Source organism: Corvus brachyrhynchos, unplaced genomic scaffold, assembly GCF_000691975.1.
Source record: "Corvus brachyrhynchos isolate BGI_N302 unplaced genomic scaffold, ASM69197v1 scaffold21, whole genome shotgun sequence".
NCBI lineage: Eukaryota > Metazoa > Chordata > Aves > Passeriformes > Corvidae > Corvus > Corvus brachyrhynchos.
Genome location: NW_008236924.1, coordinates 7,423,189 through 7,439,244, shown reverse-complemented (window position 1 = coordinate 7,439,244; position 16,056 = coordinate 7,423,189). Strand labels below are relative to the sequence as shown.

General features: G+C 43.0%; 1 protein-coding gene across 1 annotated transcript in view; it reads right to left on the bottom strand.

The window, feature by feature from the left end:
* The window catches only part of TCERG1 (transcription elongation regulator 1), a 29,747-nt gene that overhangs the window by 2,678 nt on the left and 11,013 nt on the right, over nt 1-16,056 (bottom strand). Inside the window, 12 exon segments of the mRNA XM_017728259.1 lie at nt 333-512; nt 1,093-1,275; nt 2,007-2,171; nt 6,331-6,481; nt 8,496-8,614; nt 9,336-9,425; nt 10,161-10,296; nt 11,324-11,390; nt 12,164-12,324; nt 13,314-13,402; nt 14,511-14,626; nt 15,896-16,027. Coding sequence (XP_017583748.1) covers nt 333-512; nt 1,093-1,275; nt 2,007-2,171; nt 6,331-6,481; nt 8,496-8,614; nt 9,336-9,425; nt 10,161-10,296; nt 11,324-11,390; nt 12,164-12,324; nt 13,314-13,402; nt 14,511-14,626; nt 15,896-16,027 — 1,589 coding nt within the window.

Genomic DNA, 16,056 nt, shown 5'->3' with positions numbered 1-16,056 from the left:
CATACTGATAGCCATTAAGGCAAAAACCCTGAGTATCTGAAAGAGCCAGACAGGGAAGAGTATCAAATAACTCAGTACTGAAGAAATAAAAAGAAGATGAAAAGATCACTGATTAGAAGTTTGTATGTAAATTAACTGTATGTTCAATCAAAGGAACACTCCAGATAAACAGGTAAGGAAACATAATGCACAAATTTTGTTACGAAGGAGAAAAGAGAGTGATGAAGCAAAGAGGCCCTGGAAATAAAGCCAAACGAATCAGACTGTGGGACAGAAAAACAGAAAACCCAGTGGGCTGCAAAGACTGTCAATTTGAACATAACAGCTCTCACCGCTGAAGTTTCATCCAGAAGTTGCCTGAAATGTTCCCTCTTCTTTTTGGTAAGTGCCTCAATGTGTTCATTAAAGAGCTTCTCTTTCTCCTCTCTCTCGAGCAGGGACCCTGACTCCCAGCGGTGATCTTTGCGCAGAGTCCTCCTGGTGTCAGACCAGGACACATCTGAAGAACGCACCTGAGCCAAAGATGATTTATTTTTAAACAAGTTTTTCTACAGTTCACTGTAGAAATCAATATATTATCATTACCCTAGTATATGCTTATTTTTTTTATCTTGTTTGAAGTTAAGGTTAAAATAAAAGATAAACCCTCAGCTTTTGAGAAGAGACTGTAGCAGGTTCCCCACAAACACTGAACAGGCAGCGGCAGAAGGAATCCCTCTGCATTGGTTCGGAGCAGACAGAGAGGTCCCGCTGACCTGGCTGAGCATTCTCAAAACCAGAAAATCCAAGCGCCCTCCTTTCCTTCCTCCTCTGTGCACAACACCCTGTGTTCACCGGAGTGCTTGGAAAGGGAGCCTCTGAGATTACTATTTCCAGAGACAGCAGGAGCTCTGCAGTGCCCTGCTTGCAGCCCAGAGAGCACCCTCTGGATGAGAGCCCTAAATTCACAGCCTTCTCTTCCAACCAAGGCAAAACCCTTAGTGGGATTCCACCCCTTTGGAGCTGGAACTCCAAACGCCAAAAGACTTTTCCAGGGAGCACCAATCAGCTAAAGCCTGCCCTGACGAGCCGAGGCGCCTGTCTGTGCCTCACCATGTCCGACAGCAGTGCTTTGAAGTTCTGTATGGCCTCTTCCCGCTTGTGCTGCTCCCGCTCCCGATCGATCTCCTTGGTTTGCTCCGAGCGAGCTTTCTGCACCTCCCGCTCGCGCTCCCGCAGACTCGCCTCGATGCGCGCCTGTCGCTCCAGCTCCTTTTCTTTCTCAGAATCTAAATTCTGAAATTCAAGAACAAACTTTTCTCAATAAAAACAACACTTTTCACTAGAAAGTGAATTAAAGGGCTATCAAACTAAAGGCAGCTCAGAACAAAACACCTTAAAGGGATTTGGGATCTATGGATTACGAAATTTTGCTTCAAGAACCAAATGTTCTTGAACGTTTGTAATGTAAACATTACAGGGTTTACATGGGGGAGAGACAAGTCTGGTCACAGAACAACTATTCCCAGGAGCTGTGTCCAGCGACACACTCTGAATAAGAGAGGCCAAGGGGCTCGCTGTTTGTTGGCTCAGTTTTACATTCTCAACCATTAATTGCCTGGAAGAGAAAGGTAGGAATATTGGATTAAGACGGAAGCAGCAGTGAAGGAATTGAGTATGAACACATATCCCTGAAGGTAGCTCAGTTGATAGGGAAAATCACAGCAAAGGAACTGGAGCCCATCCTAGGAGGAAGTAATCAATGTGGTGTCTGTAGCTTCTGCAGTTTTATGGCCATTTTTAGCACCAGTGATTTCACAGAAATCTTTGAGGTGTAACTTCTCCCAGATACCGTGTGTGTGTGTGCGCACAGGTCCCACAAAACATCCCACCAGGGACAGAACTTCTAAGTTCCAAGCTGCCATTCTGGGGCACTGCTACAGTAACCCCGGTATGGAATTCTCTTCAGCACAGATCGGTCTGCCCACAGCACACCCGCAGCCACGCTCCCAGCGCCCCCCGCCGACCTTGGCTATTTTCTCGATGTACTGCTTGAACAGGTCCTCCCTCTGTGAGGAGCTGTCCACCGCCTTGTACCGTGGGTCAGTCTCCACTTTGTCCTTCACTTTGCTCCAGCGAGACTGACTGTCCAGGTGGTGGTTTGCCAGCAGCTCAAAGAAGTCCATTTTGATCTGTTATACAGACAGAAACAGAAAAGCAACACCTGAGAAAGACACTTTAATATCCCACAGTTTGCTCTTATGAAAAAAGGAGTAGACTTACCTTCATCAGAGGGATCACATTAACATTACATACCATTGCAATTTAGAGCAATCACTAAAACCCTGAATTTAGTCACAACTGCAGCCCAAATTCACTGTTCCTTGAGACAATTTTGCCAAAGCAGATACATTTAGGTGATCTGCTACTTCGAAGATGGAACTCTATAAAGAATCATCCACCAATACCACTCTTTATTACTTTACTCCAATTTAAGCTTGTTTTTGAGCTTTTATATATAAGTCAAATCAACAAGTTACTGATGCTGCATGATAGCATTTTGCATATCAGTACTCCAGAGGCCATGCAGCTTGAAACAGGGTTCTAGAGAAATCAGGTGTTTACGGATTCATCCTCCAGGTGTACAATTAACAGAGGTAAATGCTTCGATCTGCCAGCAAAGAGCAATGTCTTAAGATGGATCTAATCAATAAAGAATTATCCGCATATGGTAATTAAGTAAATTATATTTAGGATGGACATGCACATTTCTATAAAAGCTTGAAAAAAAATGTTTTAGTCTACTTTGTCAGTTGGAAATGGCATGTTATGTTCCTGTCCTAGCAACAGCCATTGCAAGGGCTGGCAGAGGATCAATCATAGCAGGTTTTATTTCAACACAACTAGCAACATGTTTTCATCCAAAGTCCCAGAACCATCAGCTGTAAGGGCAACTACTGTGCCTTTATTAGATAGCATGATTTCTGGGGAAGATGATCTCCCTGTCCCTGCTGCACTTTAGCTCTTAGGTCACCGTGCACTCCTGGCAGGCTGCTTTGGCATTTCAGCCTCCCCCGCCCCAAAGCAGAGGCAAGGGGCTGGGTTGCCTTGCTCGCTGGGGCCAGGGGATGCTCGAGGGCTCTGCGGGCAGGGCAAAGGGTTCTGCCTCCACAGCACCCCACACCCTGCTGGGCCACAAACTCAACATGGCTTCATGGCACACAAATTAAAAACCCAAAATCCAGGAGGAGAACTGGCTGTTACTTGCTACTCATCTCCCCTCCCCGTCCCTTAAAAAAGGGAAACCAGGAGAAGCAGTTTAGCTGCAGAACACTGAGGTTCCTCAGGGAAGGGAGCAGATGGACAGAGCAGGCTCCAGCTTGCCAGAGACCTGGCACATCCTCATCCTCTAAAACATGTTTAGTTACAGAACGCAGGAACAGAATGAAGATCAGCACCAACATTCTGCAGCCTTGCCCACCAACACTTTTAGTTCTTCAAAATATTAACATAGAAACATAAAAGGCTCTATAGGCTTTCTTTACTATACCAAATGAGACTAAAACAGTAAAGCACACATCAGAGACCAGCCCCTTAGTGCCAGTGGGATGTTGTGCTACAGCTACAGGACTACTGCTTTATCTTAAAAGAGCTCAACAAAATGCTAAGCAAACTGTTTATTCATCTTAAAATTAAGAATATTGTTTCAAAACATCATAAAACATGCATGCAGTTTTGAAATATGAAGCTTTCTAAGCCATGGCATTTGAAATATTTGTTAGAAACCAAAGAGTTTCCAGCTGTTACTACAGAAGTCTCTAAGGTAAGGGTATCCCCAAGCTCTTGCACAAATCACCTGTGCATGGATGTATTCCACAGGATGAGGTGCCACACTGCCAGGAGCACCGTGGCACCACTGCCACACAAAGCTTCACCTGAGGCCACCACCACGGGCTGCAGGAAGATGCTCCTGCAGGAGCTGCCAGCGGCACCCCTCATTCCCCGATTCCCTCTGGAGCTCCTGCCCACCTGTGCAGCTGCCAGTGGGACCAGCTGCAGCCTTGCCAGCTCCCAACTGGGCAGGAGACAGGAGGGCACAGCCAATTCCCTCCCCAGGAACCAATGGCACTTCAGGCCTTGGTGCTCTAAAGCACAGCTTTCATTTCACTCGGGTGCCCTGTACACAGCACAGCTGTTGCCAGCTCACTTTAAATTTTAAAAAGAAGATTAAAATGTCTTAAATAATTGAGTCTAAAGCATCTCACCAAGGAGTAACATCTTCAGATCCCAGCTGTGGATTGTGAGCTCTGTGTGTCTGCACACAGGGACTCGCTTGACAGTCAAGTATCCCCCAGAACTCCGATGTGGGGTCACAGCCACCAGCACGAGGTGCAGGGCGTGTGCAGCCCAACACTCCGGCCAGTCTGTGTCAAGTGGGACGTCAGGCTCTCTGCTGGCACAGCTCACCCCAGGGACATGGCAAAAGGCTGTGTCCTGGCCAGCACAGGAGCCGTTTGGTCACCGTTACCTGCCCACAGTGCCTTCCCTGATATCCTTAACCCCCGCTACTCCTCTCTGCCGTCTGAGAAGTGTTGGCACGGGATTTACTCACTGAGATCAGGCACAGGAATAAAACCAGCGACTGGAACAGCTGGCTGCTCCATCCCCATCCCATAAGCCGTAACTGCCATGAGGCAAAATCAAACATTATATATACAATTTAAAACCCTTACCTTAAAGATTTCTGTAAAGTTGATTCTCCCTAAGTAATGACTTTGGACAGACTGAGAAAGCTTCAGGTTAAACGCCTTAAATTTTCTTTTATGTTTTAAGCACTTTCAAAATCAAAGGAAAATAAGGCTGAAAACATTTCAGGTGTATTTAGAAGTCTTTTTTTTTTTGGCAGTTAACACATTGCAGGTACAACTCTCATCACTTCACAAGGAAAAAAACTAAAAAAATGTAAAGTACCGGAACTGCGGGAGGCTAAAGTCACCACACAGAGATACCAATGCTTTCCTCACTAGGGAATCCCATAATATTTGCGTGTCAGTGATTGACAGCTGTCAGACTGAACTGATTGACAGGCCGCACAGCACATAACTGTAAAGTCTATCCACTTGTTATAAAACAGAATACATAAAATGGTTACAAAAGGCTTTTGGAGAAAAAAAACACATTATTCAAAGCAAACAAATACAATCTCTTCTGTTAACTTTTCAACTTTATAACAATCATGCAACAACAAGACTAGTATTTATTCTTTAAAGTCTTCAACTGCACTATTAAGCTGCAAAAATGCTTTAAAATTCCATATTCACAATCAAACTGCAGTATGTAAAATCTAGTCTTGAACAATATCAGTTCCCCTCTGAAAGCACAATCATTTATGGAAAACAGCAGCGATAAGGCAACGTTTGTGAAAATCAAATTACATCAGAGCACCCAGATTTTAAAAATACACAAAGCTTCCTGAAGAATGAAACTGTCCCCAAATCTGACCTGTCCCCCAGCACTTCTCTCTCCTGCAAGCATTCCAGGTAGGGAAGTCTGCAATAACTTCATACTACATAATAAAAATTGCAAACTTCCACATGTCCAAAATGATTGGCCTTCAGAGGTGACCTTCTCCACTCACACACACACAGGGACGTGGCAGTAAGTGGCCCCAGGTTTTGGTGACCCCATTTGATGTCCCATCTCCAGGGGGGAGAGCTGCTCCCCACCACCGGCAGTGCAAGCATGTGACACTGGGAGTTCATTAATCTGTCATAGCTGACCTTTATATCTAATAAGCAGCAGTTTATACATAAGATCTACTTATTCAAAGATTAAAAAGTCCCTCCCTAAGTGCCTGCTTTGAGATGGAAAAGGAACTGTTTGAAACGTAAAGAGACTATCCTCAGGAAATTGCAAGTCCTGCCTGCCCCCACTGAGGGAACAGAGAGGTAACAACCAGCTCTGGGGTTCCAGCCAAACAGGGTAAGACTCCTTTTCCTTTTCATGTGTCAGGATAAAGGAACTTAATAAAAAAAAAAAAAAATATCAAGCATTACTTCAGTCAAGAAGATAATGTTACTGCTTGGGTAAATGAAAAAATCAGTGTCATTGTTTAAGCAAACTCAGCTTCACAGGTAATCAAAATTTAGTTCTAGATATTCTAAAAGTCAGTAAAACTGCAAACTTGAAATTGTTCAGAAAGGCCAGGGGGACACCCCTGAAGTGTTTGCCTGTAACACTTCTAGGAAAGTGCAGGCCCATGTCTTGGGGAAGGCTCAGGGAAACCAAGCACTGGCTCTGTCCCATCTCACTCACACCACTCACACTGCTGGAACTCAAGAGTCCCCTTACCTTCTCTCCCCTGGTCTTCGAGTCTTCCTTCTCCTTCTTTCTTGCCGCTGTGATAAACTCATTAAACAAGGCCTCTCGATCTTTCATCTTTTCAATTGCCTTGAACCTCGAGTCTTTAGCATGCTTGGCTGCAAATTCACTAAAAGTAGTTCTGCAACAAAATGGCAAGTGAACTCATTTGGCAGAGCTGTCTGGGCTGGGAGGCAGGTTCAGCAAGCTTTTCTGTTAAACACATCCCTCAGCACTGTAAGCTGTACACAGCAAAGAGCAGGGAAGTATTTCCACAGCTGCAGTACATGCCAGAGCACAACTTAAAAAACCCAAAAGGCAAATCCTATGGTCTCACTTCAGAGTTGCTCGACCAATGAACTCTATAAAAGGAGTCAGCACTCACACAAGAGGTGTTTGTCAGAGACTTACAAGGGTGGGTTGGTTTGTTCAGATACAGCCACCTGCAGAAGGGGCAGGTGTAGAGAGAGATTACAGTGCAACCAAGGAGAAGAAATGAAAAAAAACTCAGTTGTCTACAAAACTCTTCTTTTCTGTGGGTTAGCAGTTCAGCCACCAGTCTGTCCAGGTATTTCACTGTGAAACCAAAAATCTCAGGTGCATTCACTTGCAGCCAAACCATGCTAAGAGTTTACCAAGAAAACCGGCCTTTGGTAGGAGTCCCCACAGAACACTGGCTGTACCAACTCTTCCCCCTGCAGTGCACATTGCGGAGCCTGAGCTTAAACCACACAGAGCTGAAACCCCTTGGAACACTATGGGCAGAGGCAGCAACACTGGGCTTTCAACCCATCATCCCACAGCGTTTCCCTGACCATTCTCTCACCTCCAGGGCCAGATTCCAACCTGTGCAGTAGGTACATTACTGCCACTTACCTCGGAAAAAAATCACTACTGTGCTTTTTCCAAGCTCTGATGCAAATCTGGCCCCAAGAATACGTGAGACACTTATAATCATACGAATGTTTTCATCACAGCATGGAAATAATTAGACTTGGAAAATCCAGCCTACTGTTGCTGTAGGGTAAATTGAAACAAGAAGAGAATTTGGTAGCTTATTCAAAAGGATTAGAAAGTGAATGTACAGCTAGATTGAAGAACAAGAGCTGCTCAAGTGAAGTGGAACACAAACTCTTGAGCATGTTGGACTGAGATAGATGATAAAAAACCAGTCTGGCACTCACAGAAGTACAGCCATATCTTTAGACAAACACTGAAACCAGAAGACAAAGGATAAGATTAAACAAGACAGTATTTCAGCTGGAAGTCTCTTTCCCACCCCAGCCCATAATCAGGTAAAGAATCAGTCCCAACATGACACACTGGAGATATGCTGAAAGCTGAGGGTACTAAAGCTAACGTAACTGTTTCTTAAGGCATTTCCATGCCTCCAGTCTTCCAGCCTACTACTGAGTTATTAGTCAGCTCTGAAGCAATTTAAAAGTTACCATAACACTGTCACCAAAACAAGTCACTGGAAAAAACTGAGCTGAAGTGAAACAAATGAGCTGTTATTTCACTGGAAAAGAATTAATGCCAGATGAGCCAAGAGATGCTGAAAGAGGACGCTCTGGAGTTTATCTGGTGACATAAGCATGTATCTCATGACCTCTACATGCGGAAGCTGTGAAACAAATAACGCCAGCAATGAAATCTTGAACATACATTCACTGTCATGCCCTCGCTCTTACTGCTGCCAGGGGTCTGCATGTGAGGGGGGCGTAATCATTGCTGTATTAAAGCAACCAGAACATTTTATCATATCATCAACACAGTTTGTGACAAGAAAACCATCCCTTCAGCCCCCTCCAAGCCCAAGAAACCTCCCCAGTACTTCTCAGAGACTTATTAAGAAGAAACAGGGTTATTAAAGAAACTTGTGGTGGATCCAAGGCCTTTCTCACAATCCAGGCAGCATGCTGGGGATTTCTTAAACTTGAAATATGTAAATCACTATAAATGTGTAAATCATTATAAATCACAAGTTGTATTATTTCATGGATTAGGTGAATACAAGCAGACAAAGGAAGATTTCAACAATATCTCACGGTTTTTCTCCTCTTTGCTCATTTTGAACAAGGTTAATCAACCCAATACCACCCAACACCCTGCGTCCTAGTAGAGCTTATGCACATGAACCACAAAGAAGCTCCTACCTTGGATTAATCTTTGCTTCTTCCATCATTTTCTTGAAATCCTCCTTGGCCTGCATTATTTTATTTTTCTTCTCCTTGCGTTCTTCCTCTGCTCGGGTTTTCACATACTGATCAAACACCTACAGAAACACCAGTCACCCACAGCAAACACACAACTGACACACAGAAGCTCTTGGGATGAGGGAGGAAAAATCCCACTTCTTTCCCTCTCCTGTTTCCTTTCCTCTCACCACAGAATCAACACAGAGGAGGCAGAAATCTTAGACACTTTGTATTTCAATATGGAAATAATCCAAGCTGCTGCACATGCAGGGCGCTGTACCTAACACATCATCTGAGACCTAGGAAGAAGTTCTTACACACTCCAGTTAACATTTTCCTGGGTCCCATGTTTCAGACACTTCCCATGCTCTCAAAGCTTTCCATTTCCCTACGTTCACTCGAAGAAAAGCTGCTGAAGCGAGAACTTGCTTAGCAATAAAAATGCACTTTAGTTTTCCCACTAAACACTTTTTTAAAAGAAAATAGCTAGACTACTTATTATGCCAGTACTTTGACACGATACTGATGACTCTCACTATTTCATTCAGGTTTCAGCAGTGCTCTGTAGACATACAACTTCCACTGTGTTAAAATAAGCGACCTTCCAACAACAGGAAATAAAGCAACTATCAACACTTTTCCCTTGTGGGTTTCTTCCATTTCCAAGCAAACCTTAATCATGACAAAAATCCCTTGCAGCACTCATTAGTCTGAATGGTTTGCAGAAACAAAGACTGAGGATTCAGATAAACCTGTAGTAGTTGTCTCTAGATGGGAAGTGAATTTGACTTTTTTTACCTGTTTCCTTTCTTTTGGGTTGAGCAGCAAGTAACGAGGATCAAACACAATCTTGTGCAGCTCTTTCTCCCATGTTGAAAAGGCAGAGACCTTTAATTAAACAAAGACGAATATACAAATTATACAGGAGTTGTGCAGTTTTCCTTGAAAACACTAAGATGTGATGAAAAGAGGGAACCAAACTCATCCTGGAGTTTTCATCACTAATGGATGACAGAGGCTGTCATAGAAAGTTTCAACATCAATTTACTCTGAAAACTTCTTAAGGATAATACACACTTATTTACTACTGCTGTGTGATGTTAAAAATAAACCGTACATTGAAAGAAAGCCCTGAGAAGCTGTATTCCATAGGCAGCTGGAACCACTTTAATTTCTTAGTTACTATCCAAATTTATATTCAGCTAGTCTAATTTATCAAAATTTATTGCCATCGAGTAGATTTCAGATTTAGTTAACTAAAAGCAAAAAGTCTCCCATTTAAGGATAAGACTGTACAGACTAGAGTGGAAGTTGCTGCTTTTCTCAGTAGGAACATTTCCGAAGACATTAAGGATGTGTCCAGTTTGTGTGTCCTATTTTTCATTTCAGTTACACAGAAATCAAAGCTTTGCTGTAAGTTTCTTTGAAATCTGGAGTCTTGTACCAAGACCATTCATTGATCAGAGGAAGGATGAGATTGTTTCCACGCACAAAGTGTTGCAGGCTTGGAATTCACCAAGAACTGAGACCTCTGCATGAACCTCCCTCTCTCCCTTCTCACACACACACATTTGTAATCTGAACCTCCCTCTCTCTCTCCTCACACACACACAGGTTCCTGACCCCTCTTTCCAGCAGCATGTCCTTGAATTGCTTCATCCGAGCCTCCAGAGGGACGATGGCTCTCTCTCGAGCAGCTTTAATCTCAGCCTCCATAGCAGCCTCCTTCTCGGAATCAATGTCTTTGATATCATCTTTCCTGAAAAAAACCCAAACATAAAGTTTAAGTTGAGAAGTAAAACGCCAGCCCTGGAGGTCAGAACCTGAACCATACCAGGACAAGGTAGATATCACTGATCATACCAGAAGAACAGGCTTACAATCCATGAAAGCCATTCTCAGAAGTGCACGTGAATGCTTTCACCCCCAGAGCTCAGGAGCCAAGGTATTCCAAGCAACTTGAGTGCCAACAGATGACTTCAAAGCAATCAGCACACTCTGGTTGTATTCAAAGGTCTTACCAGACATGCAGTAGATTTTACATCAACAGCACTAATTTTCTCATCTTCTGAGTGGGCTGTGAGGCACTAAGGGAGTTTGCTCAGTTGGGAACACCTCACAATCACTACACCAAAAACGCTGAGACACAGGTGAGACCTCACCCATCAAAGAGCTTCTGGAGAAGCGGGCTGATTTAGGTTTACTAAGAGCAAATGCACTTCATCCAAAACAAACCCCCGGTCCTTACTGCTAACAGCTCCATGATCCTCCCTCAGAGGACACAACCACAAATAACATGGTGAAACCACTTTTAAAACACCGTGTATACCTCATATACCACTTCCAAAAGGCAAACCAGACCAAAAGACATTAGCCAAACCTGTAAACCTTTGTAACAGAGTGAAAATAGAGGAACCACCATGAAAATCTAGGTGGCTGGATTATTTTGACAACAAAGTCTTGGGCCCAGAAATTAATGAACAACAGAAGCAAGCTATTTAAGACACACTACACTCAAAATATTCTTCGGATTCACCAACCTACACCATTGATTTCAATTTCAAATTATTTCCAAAACATATGCTATTTCCTCTCTGCATGAGTCTCAGGTATCTCAGGAAAATATCAAATACCTGAGCTGCTGAGCAGCAGAAAGCTGATGACTCTCTTCACCAACCCTCTCAGTTCCCATTCTACTCTGCTGGACACAACATACCTGCTCAAGTAACAAACTTCAGTTATTTTACCTACACAGATCACTTGGTATTGAAAAAGCAAAAACTTACTTGCGCTTTTTTATTTTAATAGGCTCATCTTCATTTGCTTCCTCTGCAGCTTCATGCTCTTCTCTAACTGTAACAGATTTCAGTAAGACTTTAGATTTTATATTGATGAAAATTTTTAAACTTATGAGTGAAACCTAATGCACAAACCAAGGACAACAAGTGCAGCAATTGTGGTCTGACATGTGGTTCTCAGTCATTTTCAGAGTACCACTATGGGAATTTGGGGACAGGACTGGTGGACTTCAGCCAACTTGAAATTTAAAATGACAAACACTGAGCTCTTATTTTTAGGGGAAAGCAACTCCAGCTAAATAGTCTAATGAAGCACATTTGGATCTACCTGATTACCTGCACTTTGCTCTCCTCCAACTACAAAGCCCACATGTCATCCCTGACCCATTTCCCGTAACTCAGGCCAGACAGAAATCTCATTTCATCTCAGCAGCCTTTTGAACATTCTCTGCTCTTGACAGCTATTTCCAAACTCTATTCCAACTGATGATCTCAAAGTAAACTCTTCTGTGAGAGTCATTGTACATTATGATTAATCTTTTCTGGTCTCTTTCTTACAAAGCAAACACAGTCCCTTTTTTTCAGTCAGTAAAAACTGTGGGGTTTTTCAGCCTGTTGGCATTTAGCAAAACAGTTAACCTTGTTAGTATCTACTTTCTTCAATGGGCTATCTTTTCCCCAAAGGACTCTGCAATCTGCATTCCACATTTCTACACCTTTTCAGTATGTCCTTATACTCCTGTCACTTATTTAAATGTTACAAGCTTTGGAAAGCAAAGTGGTAAGTTATATTTAGGCTTCCTATGAAGGCAGTAAGATTGCTCTTACTAAGTTTTTTTCCTTCTTCCATTCCTTTTTTGTGAGGAGGTTCTTGGATAATTTTGTCCACATCAGCTCTTCCAATGAGGTCATCGGGTCGGTCCCACATGGACAGTCGGGTGGTGGGGTTGTAGAAGAACACACGCTCATCACCAGTCCACACCACACACCTGGAGATGTGACAGGAAGGCTTGGATTACCTGCACTCACTGTGGGCTTGTTACTGTGTTCACAGACTGAAGCATGAAGGCCACAGGCAGACCCAGCTTACACTGACTGCACAACTGCCAGACATTCCCACTGCCCAACTGCGACCCTGAATTGCTGCTTTTCTCTGCTGCCAGATTTGAAAATACAGTAATTAAAATTTGAAATTGAAAATGAAATTTTAAAAATGCTTTTTTTCTCAGGAGCCTGAGGATGCTCAGTTCTTCTCTGAAAAAAAACCACTTTAGACAGTGGAATTAGATTTTGGGATAAAACATACCTCATCTCTCCAATGCCACAAAAAATACAAGAAAAAGCAACCTAACAATCTTGCCAGAATTTTTTATGCAATGGGATAAAAGAACCACAGAGACAATTTAGAGGCAGACAGTTTTAAGTATCAAACATTAATAAAAACCAGCGACAGCTAAACTGTTAAAATGAAAACAGTATCCCTTTCCCATCAGGACTTTTACCTTTGTCATGCAAACACACAGAGATGATTTACGTATATTACATCAAGAGTCACCTTCCTCATGACATCCCATGGGCACCCGAGCAGTTTCTGGGCCAAGTTAAAAAAAACACCCAAAAACCTTGTTTTGGCCAGCAGCTGCAGCTATTTGTTCCCCAAGGCACAGGGCAAGATTTTTTTTTGGCCAGTATTTCATTCCAGATCAGGTGGAACTGGTGGCAGAGGCTGGGATATGAAGTCCTGGTAAGGGACCCCCAGGACTGCAGGCACGGGTGGCAGAACAGCCAACGCACCCCGCAGAGTGCCAGGAGAACGGGCACGGAGTGAGCAGCGCTGGCCAGAGGAACCTGGCACTGCTGGGGACAGCAGCACACGAAGAGCACACTCTTCACACACCATCCCTTGTTCTAACATCCCAGCAACCTCCCTGGTGGTTCCAGCAACAGCCGTGTCAGTCCCACAGGCGCAGTTACCTACCACGGGGTGCCAGGAATAGGGGTGGTGGCAACTGGCTTGGCCTTCTGAGCTGCCTTCTCTTCCTCTGTCATTTCTTCCTCTTTTGGCTCCTCAAGGAAAAAACGAGTTTGAGGATCAGGCAATGACAGCTGGCTAGTTATTTATTACACAGTAACCAACCTGTTTTACTGAAACCATGCTGACAAGCGGCTCACAATGACACCTCATCCATGCCTAGAACAGAAGCACTGGAATTGCAACAGCAGCTGCTACTCCAAAATCTCAATTCCAAAACCTCTAGGCATTAACTTTTGACTTCAGCAAAACCTTAATTAAATACCTTCCTAGATCTGCATGAATCCTGGAAATCCAGGAAGGCCCGGATACAAGTGCAAGGGTGTATTTTCTGACAAAGAAATTTTCATTTATTCTTATTTGATAATGAGACACAGTATGAAGCAGTGAAAACCTGAAATAATCTCTGTAGCAGAAAGCAGCAAACTGGAAACGACCTCAGAAGTAAACAGAGTGGAACGGCAGCACAACCCAGCAGCTGAATTTTGTAGTTTTGCCTATAAACTACATTGAAGTTCACAGAAATCAGGATAAAAGCTTTAATTTTTATTGAAACACCCCTTAGCATCCTCAGAAACTGCTGTTCAGCACAGCAAAATGTCTCCAAAAGGAAAAGTTACTTTTGTTTACTGAGAACACTAGAGCCCTTTCTAGTACATGTGTTCCTAACAGCCTCAACTTAGCAGCTACAGCACAGGGGGAACGTGTGAGCTTTGTGTCCAACTGTTCAAAACAATGAAGCAATGAAATAGAGAAAAAACTATTAAATATTTCAAACATTCAGGAGAAGCTGCATTTTCTGAGACCCTTAAAATCAGTGAGAGAACACCACATCTGTGTAATGAGCTAACTTCTGTCCCGCGTTCTCACCCATGTAATGAGCTAACTTCTGTCCCGTGTTCTTACTAACTTCTTAAATGACATATTCTGTATGTTTCTTTTGAATGTTCTTTTTTTCTTATGTAAAAAAATTAACAAAATAAAGAAAGATCTGAATCCAAAAAGGGAGGCTTTCAAATCCCCTCAGGAATTTAAGAACTGGAATTACTAACCATGGCTCCTGCCAACCTGCCTGAGCTAAGATGCAGCCACAGCTGTGGGATGTGAGACTTCAGACTGGCTTTTGGGTTTAAGGTCTTTTACCTCCTTTATCAGTTCTTTCATAGGTTCTTCTTTTGGCTCTTCTTCTTCTGTCTCCATTGGCAAAGGCTCCTCCGAGGGCTCTTTAATAGGTTCTTTGACCTTCTCTTCCATTTTTTCTAAATAAAGAAGAGTCTTCTTGAGTATTACTAAGAAACCACTATAGAACCACAACAAATTTCTTTTTATCAGTATAATTTTCCAAATACAACACCAACCCAAACCTTCTTTTCAATATATTCTCACCACTTTCTGTCCCTCTTGGGCAGTGTCTGCTTATAAAGTCGTAGTTATCGCCTGTGCCAAGATCTACTTGGTACTGGAAAATGAAAATATTGTGAGGCAGCTATTATACTAAAAGGCTGACTAAAGGGTACCAACAGAAATGCTAAACCAATAACAATTATCAACCAACAGTGCAACGCTGAAGACCACTTTCACATTTTAAATGCTGTGGGGGGAAAAAAAAAAAAAATCAGAGACAATGCAGAATTACCTGCGGATTTCTCTGCACTCATTTACAGAAAGTATAAAACACATAATCTTCTCTCAGCAAAATTGGTATTTGCTGTCTTAAGATACTTTCATCTCAGTAAAAAGACCTATTATCTAACCTGAATTATTAGGAAGATGGGCATTAATTGAACCAACAGCGTAAGCGTCCTGCATATATCTAAACAAAGACTTCTTGTAACTAAAAATTCAGGAGACAATAAAAGGCACAACTGTTTGGATTTGTTTTCTCACAAGGCTTTATAAACTGAGTAAGAGCCACAGGACTTCTGCCCCTTCCTCCTTATTTACGACACAAGAGCAATTTCCCTCTCATATAACACCACCCATGGATCTAATGTGCATTTACATGAACACGAGTCACAGAATACGACCTGAACACAACGTAGGGATGTGGACACGGGGAGGTGACATTATTTTACTTCATATTCCAAATCTGTTTATACATTTAGTTTTCCAGGATCTGAAATTCAGCACAATGATCTTCATTTTTCCCTGGTCTACAGGCCTTAGAATGACTGACTTTTCCCCTCAATTCCCCTCACTCTCTGTCTGCAACTGGAATCTTCTCCAGCACATGTGCAGGTGAGGTACCCACCTTCTACTGGCACAGGAACATGCATTTACCCTAGGCACAGGATTTGGAAGCAACTCTAGGACCAAACACTCTTACAGTACAGTGGGAAACAAGCTGCAACTTTCAGACTGAAGATCAACTCATGTGTTTCCTTATAATCAGAACTTCAAAATATTCTTCAGGGAGATCAGGGACTAGAAACACTCCCACTCGCATTTTCAAACACGATCACTGATGATGCTTCTGAGCCATGTCCCCAGTATAGAGCTGTAGTAAAAAAAAAAACAAACCCAAGTACCTTTTTCCTTCAGTTCTTGGGGTTTTTCCCATGTGGACTCAAGAGTCCTGTTGTTGTAGTAGTAAGTCTTTCCATCTGCTGTTTTGTACTCTGTCCACTCGGAGACCGCGGCGGCTCCGGCCAGCGTGGCAGGGGGGGGGGGGGTGGCCCCCCGCGGGGGG